Genomic DNA, 21853 nt, shown 5'->3' on the forward strand with positions numbered 1-21853 from the left:
CCACAAGTAATATCTAGAGGGCAATGTGTTTTAGATCTGGGGTGATGGGAATTGATAACAAACTAGACTACACAGGTAAGCTGCACAGGTTCTCACCAGTGGGTTGTCAAGTCAGAGTGACTGGTGAACAGGTGGGCATCCTGTGATCCAATCTGTTTGGAAAGGCACTGAAGGAAGCAGTGCACTTCCTCCTTCACCCTACTCCATCATTAGCACAGGACCACATTTAGGACACATCTTTACTTTTAGCTGCCTTTCTATACTTTCAGAGAGCTGTGGGTACATTCTTTTTAGTGCCTAGCTGATGGATGGCCTTAACATTTTTGTGTCTCTATGGGGTGTGGGGGGGGGTGGCTGTAGATTGCTTACTTGCAGATCTGCCTGCTCTTCCATCCCCTGAGAACCACTAAGTTACTAACATAAAATTCTATGCAAAAAACAGGGTAGAGCAGAAGGAGCCATTTTCACAGTGGGACCCATTTTAATACCTACAGTGTTTTCTAAACAGTTATGTAAGAAGACTGAGTAGACATTGCTTTTCAGAAGTCATGGTGTGTTTCTGAGTGTGGTATACTAGTTAAAATTCACCAGAGGAAGTTAATTTTGAAAGCTCTCAGCCAGGGGTTAATGCAGAGGTATCTTTTAGCCGTTTTTGCAGCCTGGTCCCTCTTTTGCTCTCTTCCCTGCTTCAGACAGGAGTCAGATCCAAGACGTCAGATCACTCCAGAAGGAGCCATGATGGGAATTTGAGGGGGGACAAGGGGCACAAGCACACCTGACCTTCTGGAGGACTTACTCTTGGCCTAGTATCGTTTTGCCTGTTATGCAGTCTGACATTGAGAATAATTTTTTGAGTTAAGGTAGGTATTTTATGGCCAGTGTAAAAAATAAATAGGACTGGGGGTGATTGAGACAAGAATAAATTATGTTATGAGAATCTAGCCTCCACTTGTCCATTTATAGATTTTTTTGAGAAACAGTATAAAATGCAAGCATAGGCAACAGCTACCCACTGCACCCCTGACTTCATTCCTAGGCCTCACCTTAGTCCAGAGGCTCCCCAGTTGTTTACACATACCATCCTGACCCTCCTACCCTGGGTCAAGGATTTGGTACCCTACAGTTGGTTTCTCTATCTATAAGATGGAGATCTTGATGGTCCCTGCCTCATGAGGTGCTTGTGATGATTAAGTGAGGTACTGCATGTAGAGCCCAAGGCCATGCCTGCGCATCATAGTGTATAACCACTTTTATTGCTGTATTGGGCAGTACTTGACTACCTTTTTCATATGAAGACATATAAACACCGATGATGTTTGTGTTGATAAGTAGGGCTAATGGTAAGGGTGCTTGTCCAGGTCCAGCTGTTCCCTTGGGTGTGGAGAAGAGAGGAGCAGCAGCTGGTAGACCAGTGGGGTACTCATGGCACGGGACTTGGGGAGTTCCTATTGGGGTGGGTTCAGCAATAGCACAAGAAACCTCTGAATGCATTACTCTATAGTAAGAGGTAATGTTACTGCATTTGGACTCAATTATTTTTATTCCTGCTAAGTATCTCCCATTTCAAAAGTGGATGTGTCTAAATAGCCATGTCAAATTTTCATTTATGAAATAGCTGTCTAGATCCCTGGACTTTGGAGGTTGAACTTCATGTACTTTTCATTCTACCAGAAAATAAAAATAAAAATAGAACTTCTCAGGTTCATCTATTAAAACCCAAGTTTAACAGTACTGGGTTCAGGTACTTATTTTTTTTTTAAAGTCAGGAGTTAAATTTTTTTCTACTAGGAACTTGTGGTTAGATAACTTCTGACATGCTGATGTGATGTTTCGGCTCAATAATGAACTGTAACAGTTTGTCTAAAACTTGGAGCAATCATAAACTAAGTTGTAACATAAAGCAAAGAAGCTCTTTGCCATCAATAAATACATATTTCTGTTTGGGTGTCACCTGGCCATGATGATGCAAAAATAGAAAATGACTTACTTTGTGTTTCCGGGTGCACACTTAGGTTGGTTGAACATGAAGAGCACCAGAGTAACAAGTGCTAACGTTTGAGACCCTCGGCTCATGCATCAGAATGTGGTTGCACTACAGGCCTATGGAGCATAAAAGCAGGGCTGCTTAGCCCTGGCAGCATGACTGAGCCACCTTTTGAATGCACACATTCTTCTTCCTCCTTCACCCTCAGCAGCCTGGCATTCTTTCTAATGTGTAGATATTGTCGGGCAGAAACACTAATGGACATAAAAATAGTACATGAGAACTTGAATTTCAGTTCTGGAAATGCTTTAATTCTAGCTTAACTTCTAAAAGACTGTCAAGAAACAGACCAAGTCTGTGAACATTCATTTAGAGACTTTTAGTACCTATTTATAAAAAGTCAGTAGACAATTATTAAATTAGTCTTGGAAACCATTGAAGTCTTCTTTTGAAGAGAGTTGGATTCATGAAGGGAAAAGAGCTTCTGCCTTATTCCAGTCTCTCAGTGCTCTGAAGGGGTTGGCTTTGTTTCGATTTTAAAGGCTACTCTGCATTTCTGGTAAACCACAAGGTAAAAGCTGGTGTCTCAGAAGCAGATGTTTTGCTGGTTTTGAGGCCTTGTGGCTTTCCATAGAGAAGTAACAGTACCTACCACATGAAGCTTTTACTTCCTCTTTTTTTTTTTTTTTTTTAAAGAGTGGAGCCAAGAGTGCTTTGCACTTGATAGCATAGTTTTTGACATATATGGACAGCTATGGTAGGTCTGAGTTCACCAACAGATACCAAATTCCTGTTTCTGGAAGTAGTTTGAGATGCTTATGAGAGAGACAATCAGGTGTGTTGACTCAATGAGAGTGGGTCATGGATTTTTCCTTAGAAATACTAGTAAGAATCTTAGATGATATTTAGAGCCAAAGGAACACCAGAGATAATATTGGGAGGGGTTTTGGAGAACAGAAAACTTAGAGCAAAGCTTTGAGGAATCTCAAACATTTAGCAGTTGAGAAGAGAATTAGGCCAATTGACAGGAAGAAAAATAGAGTTTGGCATTGTAGAGCCAAGAGGTCCACTCTGACCACCCTCCCCATCTCATGGTTGATTCCTAAAACTTGGTGAACATAACTGCCTAGTGCCATAGGGGGAGGCAAAGTGGCAGAAGACAGCATTCCTGTCTTTGCAGAATTTAGACACTCTTTGGGTAAATGAGGTCTTACACAAATAAACGAAGGGGCAGGACCAGTCAGGGAAGTTTCAGTTTGGAGTGGGAGGGACTCGGGCTTGGGTTTGAGATGAACCTTAAAGTGTCTACAGTATGAGCCATTTGGCATTGTTGGACAACTGGTTGGAAAGGTAGGCCGGGATAGGATCCCCAAGAGCCTTGAATTTAGGGCTGAGGAGTATAAACATTGTCCTGCAGAGGTCAAAATGCTATTTGTAGGTAAGGGGCTAGGGAGAAGATAGTTCAGGACTCATGGTGAAATCTGCTGTAGTTTTAAAATTTCCTTGCCAGAGGCTTGTAACAGGCTGGCTAGTGGGCTAACAAGCTAGGTCCCTTTGAAAGGAATGAAGGCATGGCCTGGAACTAACACTAGGATGTGCAGGAAGGAAGGTATTGAGCAGCCTTTCCTCAAGATACTGAGGACTTGGTGAGCTGTCCTCTGTGAGGACTTGGACTCACAGATCCAGCATTAGGTAATGGTGCCATATCAGGAAATAGACACCACTGTAGGCTGCATTTTACAGAGAGTGGCAATAAAGCACATAGATTTGGGAGGCAGGATTTGAGTTCTGGGGAGCTGAGTGACCTTAATCTGGTTGCTTAACTGTGCCTCAGCTTCCTTGTCCATAGTATGGGGATAATGATAGTATTCTCTTGTGAAGTTGGGAGGATTTTCAATAAATATATGGAGGTTCCTGGCCTTCCATAATAGGTTAATAGGTTTGAAATGATGTTCAAAGGATTACAGCATAATAAATGGAAGAAATGGAATCTGAACTCGTTTACATCACTCTGATGTCCCAGAATCAACCTTTCTCACATGCTGCCTCCTTGTGTTGGCCTCTTGTGATGAATCTGCTGTGTGTTGTTTGGCATCAAGCCCACGTTTGATCGCATGATTCTGGCATCCTACTATCCGATTTGTGCTAGATGGCCCATCTCAACTCTGTGTAGACTCTGTTTTCCATAGCCCAGTCCCACTCTCCGCTTCTTTCCTTCTTGGAGTGCTCTCCACAGCCCCTTCATCTTCACCTCCACCATTGCTGCCCCTCATGGTGACTTGGCTTCTGCCTCCCTGCGCTGGTGAAGCTGATCTGAACTGCCAGAGGCCACTTCATCCCGTCCCTCTTCTGGGCTCCCTTGCCTTGCCCCGTTAAGGAGCTGCCTCACTACTTTATGCTTGGCCAGGTGGTGTCTTGGAATGTTCTGTAGTGACTCTAAGCATATTTCTCTTACCTGCTAAAAACGAGGCACAATTTCAATAAAGGTCCAACACAACCTTTATTTTTTTTTTTTAATCCCTCCCATTGCTAGGTGCTTGGTTAATTCTTAAATACTTAACGAATGGCTTCAGTTCCTCTTCGTTGCATACCTGAGTTATGTCACTGGCTCTGACCCTGGTGTGTCCCTAATCCACACTTGGGCCACACTGTCACTGGAGTCTGGTATTGTCTGGTCTTTTCAGGGAAATCTCATGCTTCAACACTTCTGGCTGGCCTACCAATAGGACTTAACTCTTCAGGGCTTTCTGCAACCGGATCCTTGCCTACTCACTGCACATTCTGTACTCCTGGCAGTTCCCAGGATGTTCTGTGTGCCCTTCCTGGCTGATTTGAAGCCCACCTGGCAGATGCAGACTCTTCCTTGTCACTTCCTCTAAGACATTAACAAGCAGAGCAAGGTGCTTCTTCCTCCTAGTTCCACCCACCACTCTTTGTTCCTCTGAAGCTTTCCTTATAGGCCCAAGATCCATCTGTTTACCCAGCTGCTCCATTGGGCCTACTGGAGCTGCTTGAAGGCAGGGGTCATCTCTTTCTTGCCATACCTCCCTTGTGTGCCCTGCCTAGGATGCCTGTTGATCATATGGCTGATAGCTTTAATCAAGTAACTGTAGTCACTCCTCTTCAGACCAAAGGAAAGTGTGCTTTCTGGTGCCTTGACAGATTTTTCCTTTGAACTGTATGAACTATATTGAAAATTGACAATGATGAGTCATATCTTAGCAAGGGGCAAAATCTGAAACCACAAAGCGTCCAGAACGGGAGCAGGAGATTGCAGATGGCTCTTGCAGGAGAAGGCCGGCCTTTCTCTCAGTTTGCTTGGCCTGTCTCAAACACCGGGAGTGGGGGGCCCCTCTCCCCGGTGGGCAGTTGATTTATTGGCTGGGATGCTTCCGCGGTGATTTAGTTGTGGAACGGCGCCCCGCAAAGTGCAGGCTAATTCCGGGTGCTGGCTGGGAGGGGCCGCCCACAGTCGCGGGCGGGAAGGGGCCCCGCCAGGTCCCCTGACCCCCTTTTCGCAGTGGAGACGCTAGTGAGCGTGCGGCGAGTTGCTGCCGGTGTGTGAGCCCGGAGGAAGTGTGGGCTGAAGATCAAGCGGCCTAAGAAGGGTCCTCACACCGCGGGTGCCCTCTCCCCCAGCTCGCCACGGTGGGGAGGAAGTTTCTGTGCTTTGCTCTCGGCCTGCTCCAGCTTGGAAGGAGGACCCTGAGATACCAGCGCGGGCCGGGAGGCTCCGGCTGCCTGGCGGGGGTCGGACCGGGGCTGGGGCCAGGGGCGGGGCCGGTGCCGAGCGTGGGGGCCCCAACCCGGACGGAGGACGGCGGGCAGGCGGCGCAACGATCCAGGCCGCCTTTTGCAGCCGCCCGCGGCCGTGCCGGGCTCTGCGCGCTGTGCTCCAGCCTCCTCCCCCGGCGGAGGCGGCGGCGGCGGCAGCAGCGGCCCCAGCTCCGCGCCCCCCGCGCCCCGCGTCGCGCGGCCCCGCCGCGGTCACACGCCGAGCTGCCCACGGCCGCCTCCGCCCTGCGCTTTGTGGAGCCGGCGCAGAGTGACAGACGGCGGCCCCTCGCCGCTCCGCACCCGTGCTTACCTGTGGCTGCTGGGCTGGCCGCCTGGGATCCGGCTCGGAGCCCCGAGGTGGGGGCTGGGGTAGGGTGGGAGGGGCTGCTGGGGGGAATGGAACAAAGTGAAAGTCTCCTGGTTGGGCTGGGGGAATGAATCTGAGACAGCTACGAAAATGGAGAGGGGCATTGGAGGAAGGCGGAGGTGCCGATGGATCTTTATTTGGAGTGCCTTTTAATGACGAATATGGCAGGGCGGGCCAGCTGGGTTGGGGCTCCCCGTGGGCTTCTGCTAAATTCCTAGGATTAGGGAAAGGGCCTTTGAGCCCTTCAGGGCACTCTTTTGGATAGGAGGCACCAGGTCTGGTTCTGTTTTCCCCCTTCGGCTACACTTGTGGTGAAGCTTCGTTTTCGCGTGGAAAGCTGGTTGCTGCTTTATTGAAACGCGGGACATACTGGTTGTTTATTCCTTCCTGGGCCACACTGTGCCTAGTGTCAGAGGGGACTGTCTTAGCTTCAGACACTGGTTGTCCTTCTCATGAAGGTTGGGGGGTGGGGTGGGATGTGGAGGGGGAGTGCTGCCCTGGCCAGCGGGTCCCAGCTGTGCGGCTGAAATACTCTTAACTGCCTAGTCAATACTCCCTAGCTCAGACTTTTTTTGTGGTTGTTATTCTGCTGATTGCAGATATCTTTGCTTTGCTGACATCCTGTTTTGGTTTTGGTTTTTACATCCCATTTGTTGTTTCTTTTTATCACAGAAACGCTTCGTTAAGGGACTCAGGCAGTACGGCAAGAACTTCTTCAGAATTAGAAAGGAGCTGCTTCCCAATAAGGAAACAGTGAGTACAATCAGACTTTATGTAACTTGATTTTTTTTTTTCTTCTTTGCTCCTGCTGCTTCTCCGCATTTGATCTTCTGAAATGGTTTCCTTTAACCCTATGCTGTGCTCAGACTCAGGCAGGCCGCTAGAATTCTATTCGCTCTACTTCCTTGACTTTTAATTTTAGCTCATGATTTTAGATAGTAAAGTGACATGCTTATCCTCCAGAAGATCGTGTCCTAAGTGTAGGAACAGAAAGGTCTTTAGAAACAGAGGTGGGGGAAGGGACTGTGAGAGCGTTAACGTCTAATTTTAAATCCAGTGGCTGACATAGGAAATGTCATTTTATCACTGCTTTGGATTTGGTAATTGGTAAATCATCCACCATGCCAAACAACAGAATTAAGGGGTTTGTAGCTTACTGTGCTTTGAATTCTGTTGTTTTTCTCCCCCTCTTTACTTAATGTTGCTTTACAAGAGTAGCTTTAAATCTTTAATATTTCCGCCCAATCCTAAAAGTTTGCACTTTATATTTGATTGATACTCCAAGGTTTTAATAAATTGCTTAATTTAGCTTTTAAAAAAATAACTATTCCACAAAGCTGGGGTCAGATTTGACAAATACTTTCTGATAAACTTGGAGTGGGAGGGTTTGCTAAGGAAACTTCAGAGAGTATAATTAATGCTGGAAAGGGATTCAGTGGCATTTACCTGAAATTGCCTGCTCTCCGGATCTTCTTACAGGTGGTTCTGAGGAATGTGGGGGAGGAGCGGGACCACCCACTACACCCTGCTCTTAACCGGAAGTGCTCACACTTGGGGGGAGGGCTGTGATTGATTTTTAATCTGTGCACTTCAGATTGCTTCTTTAGGAAGTAGTTGATGAATGAAGAATTATCCATTGTAAAAGTAGGTGGGGGACTTTTTGTTGGTTTGCTATTTTGTTTTCTATTGAGTGTTGCTTGCTTACTTCAGTTTGATTCTTTTAAAAAAACCGGTTCCACGAGGGGACAGGGGAGATCTTGTTTTCTGTTTTTCTGGACTTACTATCTAGTACCTTAAGGACTCAGATAACAGGGAAGAAAGATTCTAACATTTCAAGTGCAGCCTAGTATAAATTGATGACTTGTATCAATAGTAATTAGATTGTTTTTAATAGCTATCACGTATCTAAATTTGCTGACATGGTCATTGAGAATTGTTAAAGAGAGAAATCTGTTTATTATTAAAGTAAAATGTATTCTGGAACCGATTTATATAATCTTATTTCTCCTTTCTAGAACAAGTTGTAAAGAGATATTTAATGTGGAACAGTGAAATAAATGCTCTTAAGTTTCTTGAGGATTTCAGTTATTTTTGCTTGACACATACTTGGAAAAACTAAAATCTGAGCACCAATGGTGCACACCTGTAGTCCTGGCTTCTAGCTACTTGAGAAGCTGAGATTGGAAGGATTGTGATTCAAGACCACCCCAGGCAAATAGTTCAAGAGAGTTGAAGAGCCCCTGTCTCTAACCAGAACAAAACCAACTGGAATTGTAGCTCAAGTGGTAGAGCACCTACTTCATTCATAAGCATGAAGCCTTGTGCTCAGACCTCAGTCTGGACTGGTGGAATGGCTCAAGCCATAAGAGCACCTGCCTAGCAAGTGTGAGGCCTTGAGTTCAAACCCCCAGTACAGCCAAAAACAAAACAAGGCAAAAAGATGGTGAGGGGGAAGGGGGGACACCAAAAAAAAAGAAAATGCCTTGACCCAAGTGTAGGAGTTTTGGTTTGGCTGAGTGAAAAAAAGAGAGATTAGTGAATAGATTTGTCTTGAAGTTGAGATCGGCAAGGTTATAACCTCACGTCAAGTTTTATCTGTCCTTTTGCTCTGCTAAAAGTTGTAAATCATGAATTTGGTTTGGAGAATCTTTTTCCCCTTCTAAAAAAAATAAACACAATAGCGTGATTAAGCACTCAACCAAAACTCTACTTTCTATCATTTGGAAAAGCCATATAATTTTCATCTAGCATATTCCTTTGTGGAAACAGACCTGACTAATCTTGAAGGTAGGTAAGGCTCTTCTTACCTGTTTTTCTACTTAGAAATCAGAAATTCAGTTTCTTCTAATCTATTCACTCACTCTTTGTTACCCCTTACCAACTTCTGACTCAGTGAACAGCCTGCCTATCTCTCTGGGTGCATCAGCCTTGTGACCTGAGACCTTTCCCTAGCCTCTGTCATGGTTGTTCCAACTTCTTCATCAGGGCACCATCATTGCAAAACAGGGGAGTGTGGTTTGCAGCGAAGGAGGAGTTACTGTGGCTGGTATTTGCTACGCATTCAGAGTATTGATTGCATTGGAGGAGTTTGGTAGTAAGGTAAATCTGTAAGTATTTTAATCAGCTGGGAGAGGCACTCATCTTGTATTTTCCTTAGTTATCAGCATAGCCAAGCTAATGATTCACAGCCCAGGTTGTGGAGGGCAAAGGTCATTTTTCATTTTTGCCACAGAAGATGGAAAAAATTTGTAGGTATCAGTGTTCTTGGTTCAGAACTTCCTTGGTAGAAATCTTATGGTCATGCCCTTTTTACAGCAAATCCCCCTAGTCTAGATACTTTCCATACACTCTTCTATGTGCCAGAATTATTAACTCATTTCTTTGCTATTCTTAAGTGACTTGAAACATCAGAAGGGAATTAGCATCTGAAAGAACATGCCTGGTTGGGCATAGGAGCAAAGATCAGCAGACCTGTGTTCTATTCTTGGCCTTACCATAACTGTAGTACTTGAAGGTCTCTTTTAACTGTGCAGTCTGCTTTGAGCTGTTCAGGTGAAATACTGATAGGGAATGCCAAGTTATTTTCTCTGAAATGGTGGTTCTTTGCATGAGTATTTGATAGGTGCTACCATCCTTATAAAAGCTTTGTACACCTTTAGCCATTGCTAAGAACAAAGTGGCCATTCTTGCTTCCTCTGCTACTCATTTGCTACAGGCCTTAGGAAGATTATTCGGCCCTCTGTCCTTTAATTTCCGTGTCTGCATAATTGGATGATAATTCCTAGCCCTTAGAATTGTTTTCAGAATTCAAGTGGTATGACATCTGTATCTTTATTCTGAACCAGGCACATGGCTCACAGTTCAAGGCCAGTCTGGACAAATAATTTACTAGACCTTGTCTCAAACAATAGTTGGGCGCATGGTAGTGTGTACTTGTCAGACCAGTGACAATAGGCAGTGTAAAATAGGAGCTTCCTGGTCCTGGCCAGCCTGCACTAAAAGCAAGATCTTATCTCTAAAATAACCAAAGCAAGAATGACTCAAGAGGTGATAGATTGCCTAGCAAGTGTGAAGCCTTGTGTTCAAATTCCAGTACAGCCAAAAAAAGAGTGTTTGAAACCAAATTTATTTGGTTGGGGTGTTTGAACCTAGTACCTTGAGCATGCTAAGCAAGTGTTCTACCACTAAGCTACACCTCTTGTCCGCGATTGTTCTTCTATATTGAGCCCATATAAGATAAGCAGTTACCCATTGAGAAGACTTCCATTCTTACAAGTGGATTCCGTGCAGTTGATTCAGAGAAGTGTACCTGGTGGGCATGGACATAACACAGCTTTCCTGGCTCTTCTGGTTTCTGGTATTTGTTCCACAGGAGCTAAAGTCGGCTTTTTCTCTGAATACTGCTGCCCACCGAAGTGGGACTAGTGACTGTGACTGTGAAAAACCAACTGTTTATAGAGAGGTTTAGGTGAATGGGTAACCTCCTGGGTACCCAAGAGAATAGCTGCACATTAAATCTTTTAGTGTAACAGTTGTACAATATCCTGTAATTTGTTCTTGCTTTTTCTTCATTTTCTCTATAACCATATGCCTCCCTTTAATATGCTCATAAAATGAAAAATTAGTAGGTGAAACAGCAGTGAATCAGCAGAGCATCTCAGATTTACCTTGGATGCATAGTTCTTTCCTCTCAAGCTGTTTGTGTTAAACCACATTCAAGACTTGAGTGTTAGTAAGTTTCTATAAATCACAGAGAGTGTCCTGTCACTGCACTTCTGAGAAAATGAACCAGGCCTCTTCATTGTAATTTGAGCACTGATACTTTATTTTGGGTAGATAAATTATATGGTGTTTGTTGTTAAGGTGATACCTGATAAAACAGGCTTCATTATGTGCAAGGGAGCCCATGTTATGAATAATACTTACTCATGGGTGATCCAAAAATAATTTCTGTTTAAGTTTTTACATACATTGCCATTTTCTGATTACTCAGGCCACAGTGACGTATATACCTTCTCTTAACATGACCAAAGATGTCTGGGTCTGGCACCTGGAGGATTTGCTCTTTAAATCCTAGCCTTTTGTGCAGCTCTGTCTTCTGTTCCCAGCATTGGACCATAGACAGGAGCACCTCCTCAGTGACCTGGCAGAGCTGTTTTTAGATGTGACAAAGGTCAGCAAGAAGACAATTCGATCTACCCCAACTAAGTAGAGCCTCTGGAGGGAGAGGAAAAGTGTGAAGGCACATGCTGTAGCTCTCTTTCTTATCTCTTTAGTTTTAGTTTTGAACACCTAGCCCAATAGAGACTAAACTCATTTCATTTGTAAGCCTGGTTTGTCATGGACTGATTCTGTGCTAGATGCTTATTTCTACCTTTTTCAGAGCTAAACATCCCATATAGTTTTTTTAAAGTTTTGGGTTAAGTGCTGTATTGGGTGGGTTGTCTATAGTGAGAAGCAAGGGGCTACCCCTACTCTGCAGGGAACACATGGGAAGTTGAACTGCTTACATGCCTGTAGTGCTTGGCAGTACATTCTAAGGATCCTAGTGGGTGGCAGTTCAGACTCTACAAAATGAGCATTCAGACTGGAGCACCAGGTGAATATGATGTAGAAACTGGACTTCAAAGGATGGACTCATTTTTGATAGGCCCGTTGTTGGGACTGTGGAGAAAAGACAACTCGCCGGCTGTAGGAGGTGCCAGGAGCAAAGGTGGAGACACAAGAAATTGTGCAGCATGGTCAGCATGCTGTGGGAGAGGAGGTTGCAAAAGCTGATGGAGGGGACGTTAGGCCAAAGTTAGAGTTTGCAGGGAGACTTTGGGGAACTTTGAGCTACCACCCAAGAGTGTGTTTGCGTGGGAGCAGGGCCCATTGAAGGCTTTTATGAAGAGAGTTGAGTGTTTCTGTGTTGAGCCCTGAAGCAGGTGCAGAATTTGGGTTGGGGAATGGAGATTCAGTAGTAATCAGTCTAATTAGAGGAAATGGGAGTTGAAAATTGACAAATGAGAATGGAAGCTTACCACTGATCTCGCTATTTGATTGGGATCAAGAGGAGCCCAGTGAAGGGGCAACAGTTTTTTGTTTTGTTTGGTGGGGCTGGGATTTAAGCTTAGGGCTTCAAGATTGCAAAGCAGTCTCTCTACCACTTGAGCCATACCTCCAGTCCACTTTGCTCTGGTTATTTTGGAGATGGAGTCTCTTGAACTATTTGTCCAGGCTGACCTCAAATCTTTATCCTCCCAATCTCAGCCTACCAAGTAGCTAGGATTATAGGCATGAGCCACCCATGTCCAGCAATGATTTTGATGTTTTTATTAACTTTGAGTGTTATAGAAAGTTTCAGAGATTTAAATTTTTCATTTGAGAAATAACATGAAAATCAGCCTCCTTTCTCAGGCATTTTCTGGGAGTGAATTCTATTAAATATGTACACAACTACTGGATATTAATTACTCTTTTCTTCAGGCAGAATGTTATTTGCATGAGCATATTCTCCCAGCAAAGAATAAATACTGTTGAGAAAGAGCCTTAAGAATGAGTAATCAAGATTCTGTTAATACTAAGAGATTAAAAATGACTCTAGCATTCAATATGAGCTTTCAGCATGGAGTTTTATTTAATTTCAGATTATAACCTTAGATAAACAATTTTCTAACCTCACTAATGCTTAACCTAATGTTATATAACAAAGTATGGACTTCCTGAGTAGATTGACATTAGTGAGAAAAGGCAAATTTGTTTCAGCACATAAGAACACTTTAGATTGGTTTTCAACCTTGTACCTCTAGTACAAATACTGTGTAGCCTACCTGCACACAGTGAGGGCCTCAGGCCAGCACAATCACCATCCACTTAGGAGTTGGTGAAAATTGTATTCTCTGGGGACCCTGGTCCATGTCTATTGAGGCAGAATCTGCTTTTTAATAAGCTCCCCAGGTGATTCATATATAGGAAGCACTGCTGTTTACAGTGATGCAGAGACCTCAGAATCCCGTACCCTTTGAATTCAAGGACTCACCATGTAGTGCAGAACCCTATGTTCATGCTTAACCTAATGTTGTCTCTATTAAGTTGTAAACTTTCACCATTAGGGGCTCATTTTTTTCAAGCTATCTCAAAAGTTTATAAGCTTATTTTCATTCTTATTTTGGCCATACTGGCATTTGAACTCAGCCCTTAAGCCACTCCACCAGCCCTTTTTTGTGGGATGGTTTTTTTTCTTCTAGACAGGGTCTCACAAACTATTTGCCAGGGCTGGCTTCGAACTGTGATCCTCCTGATCTCTGCCTCCTGAGTATCTAGTATTACAGGCTTGAGCCACCAGCGTTCAGCTCATTCTTAGTATCTTAATATAGCTTGTTTTCCCATCTCGCACTCCATTTTCTCCTAGAAAACACAATTGTAACTGCTTTGTTTTGGCAGTACTAGAGTTTGAACTCAGGGCTAACCGTTTCTAGGTAGGCACTCTACCACATTAACCACGCTTTTAGAGACAGGGTCTCACTTTATGCCCAGGCCAGTGTGGACCACAATCCTCCTGTTTTACACTGTCTGCTGTAACTGAGATGACAGGCATGTACTACCATGTCCAGCTTTTTTCTGTTGAGAATGGGGTCTTACAAACCTTCTTTTCTCTGGTCTGGCCTGGAATGGCCATCCTTCCCAATCTCAGCCTCCCCAAGTAGCTTGGATTACAGATGTGAACTACTGACACCCAACTGTAAATTCTCTCTTATTTCATATGAAAACTTTTACCCTTCTCAGTTCCTTGTGGCATGTAGTCATAATGTGTGCTAGGCTATGCTAGACCCTATTTTGCTTTCTAATAAAAACCTTTTTTTTGGGATGATGCAGTTCTCTTAATATGGTGTGGACACATTCTGTACTACTACGTTATGTTCAGGTTTCTTTTCCTGTACCCCTTATATAGGAAAAGAAATGGCAAAGTGATAAAATGAGAGAGATTTATGTGTCATACTGTGTCTGTCTCTCTCTCTCTTTTTTTTTTTTTTTTTTTTTTTTGCTTGCAGTAATGGGATTTGAATTTGGCCTACACCTTGAGCCACTGCACCAGTCCTTTTTGTGATAGATTTTTTTCAGGATAGGTTCTTGTGGACCTATTTGCCAGGGCTGACTTCAAACTACTATGCTGATCTCTGCCTCCTGAGTAGCTAGGAGCCACCAGCACCCGGCCATACTATTTCTCTAAATAACTTATCCTGCATAGGTACAAGCAGTTGAAATTTTCCATTCTAGACCCTGCATTTTGGCAGCAGTTGCTGTGATCCTATAGCAGTCCCATTGCTAAGGGTTTGTTCCCATTGAAGTGGAGCAGAGGCTTGAATCTATCAATTCTGTTTTTTTGTTTTTTGGCTGTACTGGCGTTGAACTCATGGCCTTGGGTTTGATAGTCAGGCACTCTACTGCTTGAGCCACTCCATCAGTTCTTTGTTGTTGGCTTGGTTGGTTGTTTTGTTCATTTGTTTCTGACACAGTCTTGCCATGTGGCCCAGGCTGGCATGGAATTCATAATCCTGTATCCCGGCCTCCTGAGTGCTGCTAGGATTACAGGCCAGTGTCACCGTGCCACTGGGCTCTTGAATCTGTCAGTTCTGATATTCTAAACTGTATGGATATTTTGACTGGGCAGTGGTCCAGTTTTAACCAAGGTAATGTAGGAGACTTTTGGGCCAATGCTGGAAAGAAAAGTTGTTATTTTAAAAACTGTGTGACTTTTTAAGCAAAGGCCTTGGATATTTGTTGTTTTCAGTGTCAGTGTCTTAGGCCTGTCCTTGGCCTTATCCCACATATGAGAACTCATGCAAATGGCATGAGAGTGCTTTAATTTCATGAAATCCGTTACTTAAAGAAATTGCACTCAAATGAAGAGTTCTTTGGACTTTAAAGTACTTTTGAACTAAATGCTGCCTGCAAGGATCAGTCATGTTTGCTGTTGGCGTTTCTTACGAGTTACCTGGATGGCTTTGAGCTGGAGACATTTATGACTTTTAGGCCTCTGCCATTTTATGAGAGTAAAACAAATAAAAGGTTTGAATGGGTCTGATTCTTTTTAGCCTTATAAGATGTGTGAACCCATTCTGACTTGAAAACCTACTTTGCCGATGTTCGAAAAATACATCTAGTCTGTTAGAAAGCTAGTATTAAAAACAAGTTTTAAAATGTGACTTAATCTTACTTGAGGTTATGCCCTTGAGTAATACGTAGAAAACAGAATAAAAAAATTATTATTTCAAGAAATAAAGTAAAATATTAACCTCAGTCTAAGTCACAGCTGCTCACCAGTAGGAAAGACATACATCCCTTACCCCAAACAGAAAATTTTTTATTGTATATAATTTGAAAACCATTAGTTGTGTTTATGTGACTAGGAAAAGCAAGCAGGAGAAACCTTTCTTGAGATACCAGAATTCCATTAAGTAAAGTTTTCTTTCTGAGATACTTGTTTTGTGGTGCTGGAGATTGAACCCAGAGCCTTGCAAGTGCTAGACAAATACTTTACCATTAAAGGTATGCCTCCAGACCTGTGGTGTTAAATTTTTCACATAAGTTTCACTATTAATGGCAGTTGTGTTTTCCATTTTGGAAATACATTCTTTGTTTTGTTCATGCATCTTAAGTCCTTTTTTTATTGTGGCATCATAATTCCCAGAACTGGTCATTAAGATGCCTGTACCATCCCAGATGGCAAAGTTGGGAGTTTTGGCAGAGCTTTTTGTAACCCACACCTGTGCTGTCTATGGTGGGAGGTGAGCACAGGCTTCCTTTAAGGCGCTCACAGCAGTGGAGCAGCTGTGCTTGTGTGCATCTCAGAAAGGAGCCTGAATTGCCCAGCTTGCTGGAGCCCCCTCTACAGAGAGCCAGCTCATCCCTCCTAGAGGAAGTACATTTTATTCCACCCTTTAAACATTAATACTTACTTTTTGTAGCCTTAACTTTGGACTCTGCTTCCATGGATCTTCATTCTGCACACACGTGCATTTGTGTATATGTTTATATAGTATATAAAGCCTTCTGAACAGGAACCTTATCTTAATACCTCTTTATGCCACCTTTTGTGCCCTTAATATTTGTTAAAAATGAGATATATGTATGTGTTCATATGTGTGAATAATAGGTTAAAAGTACATCCTAACCACAGAGATGTAATTATCAGTCCCAAAAGATGAAAACTTAAGGAAATATTTTCCTCATCTTTTTTTTTTTTTTTTTTGCAGTATGGGGGCTTGAACTTAGTGCCTTCACCTTGAGCCCCCATCACCAGCCCTTTTTGTGTTAGGTATTTTCAAAATAGGGTCTCAAGAACTGTTTGCCCAGGCTGGCTTTAAACTTTGATCCTCCTGAGTAGCTAGGATTATAGGCGTGAGCCACCATGTTGCTGTTTCTAAGACCAGCCAAAACCTGGATACCCCAGATACCCCAGTGGTTTCCACATTGTGGAATGCATAGGAAATCCTTGTTAATTCCAGTGTCTCAAAACAGTAAGACAGGACTTGGGGTTCACTAGGCCTTTCTTTTCTGTTTATTGTGGGCAATTCTAGTGTTTGTACAGCGGTCCTATGTTCTAGATTATTTATAAGATTGAAATCTATTGTTTATTTTTCTCAGCAGGTTTATTGAGCCAATCAAGAATAAAATACTGTCTTTAGCAATGGAGTAAGCCATTAACCAATTGCAGATTGGCTTCAAAACAATTACTAAAGAATGAATGTGTGTGTTTGTGTGTGTGTGCGCGCGCGCGCGCGTGCATGCGTGCATGCGGATGTGTATGTGTGCTAAGGTGAGGCTAGGCGGGGTGGAGGAGACTCAATGTTGGCAGATCTCTGTAGCATTGTAAGTTTCCTGTGACTGTTGATGCATTTTTCTTTTCTTTTAGTCTGTTAGTGAGTCACCGTCATTTGCTATTTTATTCTCTTGAGAACAGTTTTTTAATCATGGGTATTTGCTGTATGAGTAAAACACCACTGAGGATACTGTAGACAATATTAAGATAAAGATTTTCTTCAGTGATGCTTTAGTCTTGGCTTTTCCTCAGCTGCTGCCATTGTTTCTTTGTTCCCATGTGCAGGAGTTGGATTTTTTTGAGTTTGGCAACTCATGCTGGTGGCTCATGCCTATAATTCTAACTACCCGGGAGGTTGAGTTTGGGAGGACCACGGTTTGATGTCAGCCTGGGCAAATCGTTCATGAGAACCCCCATCTCCAAAATAACCAGAGTAAAATGAAAATGGGCTAGAGGTGTGGCTTAAGTGGTAGAGTGCATACTTTGCAAGCGCAGAGCCCTGAGTTCAAACCCAAGCTTTACCTTGTGATGTTCACCAGATAATTAGGCAAAGTAGTACCTTTTTTTTTGGGTGGGACTGGGATTTAAACTCAGGACTTTGTGCTTACAAAGCAAGTATTCTGTTGCTTGAGCCACACCTCTAGTCCATTTTGCCCTCATTATTTTGGAATTTGGGGTCTTATGAACCATTAGCCTGGGCTGGCCTTGAACCATAATCCTCTCAATCTCAGTCTCCCAAGTAACTAGGATTACCAGTATTAGCCACCATTGCCCAGCCAGAGCGTTTCACTTAAAGAATGGATGCTTCTTTATGTGGTCATTTTGCATTTGTATTAAGATGTACAAGGGATTCATATCCATTTGTCCAGTGTATTTTTCTCAGACTCAAAGTGTACTGTTTTTTTCTGTGTAGTGCTGTGTTCTGATTGCTATTTTTCCAAGTGTCAACTTCTCTTGGAACTTTTTGAAGTGTTTTAAACTTGTTTGAAATGCCATGCCAAAGAAAGACCTTGAAGTAACCTTACTGTCCATTGAGTTATCTCCCAATGCTTGAACCCACCAAACCATTCCTTCCCTTTTACTCCTGAACTCCTGGTAACTCTGAACCCATTCAACTTGTGGTGGGTTTGGACGGTTCCATCCTTTGAAATGTCTTCCTTTTAATCAAAAGCTAAAATCTGCCGGGTGCAGTGTCCATGCCTGTAATCCCAGCTACTCAGGAGGATAACCATTCTAGGCTAGGCAGAATGTTAGACACCGACAAATAAGCCTTGTGTAGTGGTACATTTCTGTAATCCCAGCTATGCAGGAAGCATAAAGCATGAGACCCTTTATTTTAGTAACTAAAAGAAAAGGGACTTGGGGCATGGCTCAAGTAGTAGCACCTGCCTAGCAAGCACAAGGCCCTGAATTCAAACCCTAGAAAAGCCCAAATCTGACTTGCTTCACCCTCCATCCTTGCCTAGGCTGTGGCCCTTGGAGAGGTGGAGAACTGCTGCCGTTCCCTCTCAGATGCACCTCACATGGATGAGGGTAGTTGACACATCCTGGGCCTGGGCTTCTGGCTCTAGGCTATCCACACTTTCCTCTGCAACTTGCAGCATCCATTCTAGAACGGTGAACTCCTTTGGAACTTTTTTGTTTGGCCCCTCTGTAAAACCTGATATCACAGAAAGGCAAAGATGACAGAGATGCCCCAGCTCCAGCAGTGTGGGGTGGCCAGGGTGACTGTCCCCATCCCTTACTTGGCACAAGTAGTAATTCAATGCTTGCCATGTGTCAGCACACACTTGCTAGAGTAACCTGAGTCACACAGAGGTGTTGTTTGTTCAGTTGAGTTGAAGTATCTTGAGTTTACCATTTTGACCCAGCTCTTGTTTCCCATAATGAGAAAGCATTAATGGTAGAATTTAGTAAAAGATGTTACCTGACAACAGCAGTGCATGCCCTGCCATTTTGACAACCAGAGTTACAGTGGCCAGGCCTAACATAATCATGCATGAAATAGAGGCTCTTTCCTCTAGACGGAAACTGTTTGCTTCAGTCACGATGCCAGAGACTCCCCAGGAACCCTGTGATGATGAGTTGCTTAGCACATTCCTACACATTTTGGTAAACTGGCTGAGGCATAAGATAGCACATTGGTTTGCTGCTTCTGTTTCAAACTAGCTGTGGAAAGCAAAGCTTGAGTGCTACTCTTCTCCTCTTCCCCTCAGAAACAAAATCTCTGGAAACGGGCTGTTCACAGACCAGCCAAGGATCCCTGAATTTTAAGGTGAAAAATTGCAAGGTGAAATCATTGCTCTGGTATTTGCTGTCAATTTTCCAAAGCTGAATTGGATTTGTAGCTTTTCCCCTTCCTTGATCCCACGCACCCCAAAGCAGTGCTGCTCACGTCCCGATGGACAAAGGAGCAGTTCTACTCCAGCCTGCTGCCTGCCTGGTCATTGTAACAAGCTAGTCCAGTCTGAGTAGGTTAGTTGAGCATGTCATTGTGTTGACTTCTGGGAAGCTGGAGAGTAGGTCAGAACATACAGAATGCAATTATAGCCAACCTCAGGCTAAACTCAGATCCTTAGGTATCCTTGCTACTTTTGCATTAGCTGCAGCTTTTTAATGATATGAGATGACCTTCCTTCATGTGCATGATGTTTGCCCATGGCTTTACCTGTGTGCTCTACAGAAAAAATAAAACAATAAAAACAGAATTGTTTCTGGCTATGGGAAACTGATTTCAGTTCTTAGGTGAGGATGGCAACGAATAAATGTCATAGTTCTGCTAACTCATTTTCCATCCCTAAAACATTATAAGGCGTTTTAGCTTGTTTGGGGCACCCCAAATAACATTTCTTTGGCTTTTTGTTCACCCATTTTTCCCCCTAGTCCAGCCTTCTTCCCCACCCCACCCCTCAACCTGCACTCAAAGCAAGAATCATTTTTATAGCACGCATAACCTTTAAACCAAAAAGAAAGTATATTGCTTATAACAAAATGAATCTCTCTCCTTTTGAAAAGTCCTCCCTGTTGTTTAATGTGAAGGATATTCGTGTGCTGAAAGCCTCTTGTAAGTAAGTATTCGCACATCCCAGAGGAACTTTTGATTTATTTCCTTAACTCTGCCCTCTTTCTCTGTGGTTCAGAAACCTTTAATGATCTGTGAAGCCTGGAGACTTCAGTGCAAAACAGTAGTGGTTTTAAGAACCCCTCCCACCATATAAAAGCCCTGCGGTTTCTACATGCTGGGGTTTTGACTCCTTGAATAGCTGACCTCTCACAAATTTTTGTTGTACAGCAGGGCATCCTGGGTTGGAGCCTTGATAATGCTTTTGTGAAATATTTTTTTCCCTCCCTTTGAAAAGTTGTGATGAAAATTCCAGGCTCCCAGCCAGCCTATGGGATGTGATACAGTAGAAATGTTTCTGGTGCCCTTGTTACTGTTTGGCTTTGATTAGGTTTGTTTAATTTTGTTCTCCCCAGACCCCCCTGCTTTTCATGGCTAATTAGGTTGACTTAGTAGAGGCTAAGCATTTGTTATGAAAGCAGCTGCAGCCCAATAGATCCACTGTGCCAGGCTTGGTGGCAGAGGAGCAAGGGAAAACATTTTCTCTGTGCGTTTGCTTTTCTTCCTCCCAGGGCTACCTTTTGCTTTTAATGCTAAAGGTGACAAGCTTTGTGGAAACTGTGTTGTGTTACCTCTCCTCAAGGTGTTCCAGGAAGCCATTGTACAACTTGTCTTGAAATTTTGTTGCCCAAGTTAAAAATCATGGTAGACTGACCTCTGGGGCTCCTGCCAAGTGGAAGGAGGGGTCTCAAAAAGCAGCAAGTCAGCAAAAGTGGCATTCCTTCAATCTTCCTTTGGTTCTCCATCTCAAAAGAAGGACAACCATACTGCTTTAACCTCATTTATAGTTCTTTTTATTCTTGCAATTGAGAACCCCTTACATCATTTCACCAATCCTCCTAGCATGCCTGTGAGGGTGCTGATATTATTGCACATGCTACAGGTGAAAAATTTAAGGTATAGTGACACCAGATTTGGTGTATGCATAGACCATCCAGATCAGGGTGGGGTATGCCTTGCCCCTGCTCTGTGGTAAGTGCTTAAGTTTACAGAAATGTTTAACTTTTCATAGAAGGAACGTGAGATTTTGTTACTGCACAAGTTCATAATCCCAGTAGGATTCCTTGGCCAACATACAGTGATGAAGTACAACTATGTGTAATCCCTTTGTGTCCTAGGGCTTTAAAGATGCCAGCTAGGAACCTTGCAAAGGGCACTGTGATTGAAGTTTCTGTTTGATCCGTGTCCCAGAGTCTGTTCAGTCTCTTTCTCTTGGGAAAAATGTGGCCCTTCTTCCTTCTAGGTTAGGTCTTGGGAGCCTGTCACAATTTGGTCACATAGGGCTGGGGGTCAGGGTGGCTAATGTGGTAGAGCACTTACCCAGCAAACACAAAGGACCTTACCCTTAGTATTCATCAGCTTCTAGCCAGAGTTACTAATGCCTTTTTTGAGGCAAGTTTTTTAAAAACTTGTGGAAATGAGGGGTTCTGGAGGACACCTATGGCAAGGTTCTTTTCTCCCACTTGTAGGAGAAGCTTGCCTGAGTTCAAAATTTGTTCTAAAATGCTGTGTGCATGTTTCTTAAGAGTCTGTTTGGACCAATTATTCTCAGTTGCACTTTCTCACACTGACATAGAAACATCAAGTTTGACTGTCCCATGCACAAGTCACTCAGTTCAAAATTATCCAGATGTGAAACAACATTTGCAAGAATAGTATGGAAGATTCCTATATGTTCTTTACCCAGCTCCCCTAAATACTAACATTTTATCACAGTTCCGTAACTCCTTTTTTGTGGTGTCTGTGAATAGGGGAATATTTTCCACCTGGATCATTTGAGGGCAGGTTGAGATTTTTTAC

The 21853-nt window shown here is 43.3% G+C and overlaps 1 protein-coding gene across 9 annotated transcripts in view; it reads left to right on the forward strand.

Moving 5' to 3' along the window:
- Rere (arginine-glutamic acid dipeptide repeats) overlaps nucleotides 1–21853 on the forward strand; it is a 379832-nt gene that overhangs the window by 317227 nt on the left and 40752 nt on the right. For all 9 annotated transcript variants that reach the window (XM_074081432.1, XM_074081437.1, XM_074081435.1 and 6 more), the window contains one exon: nucleotides 6801–6881. In XM_074081432.1, the coding sequence (XP_073937533.1) occupies nucleotides 6801–6881 (81 nt within the window). The remainder of the gene's footprint in view (nucleotides 1–6800; nucleotides 6882–21853) is intronic.

The sequence above is a fragment of the Castor canadensis genome, chromosome 7 (assembly GCF_047511655.1).
Source record: "Castor canadensis chromosome 7, mCasCan1.hap1v2, whole genome shotgun sequence".
Taxonomy (NCBI): domain Eukaryota; kingdom Metazoa; phylum Chordata; class Mammalia; order Rodentia; family Castoridae; genus Castor; species Castor canadensis.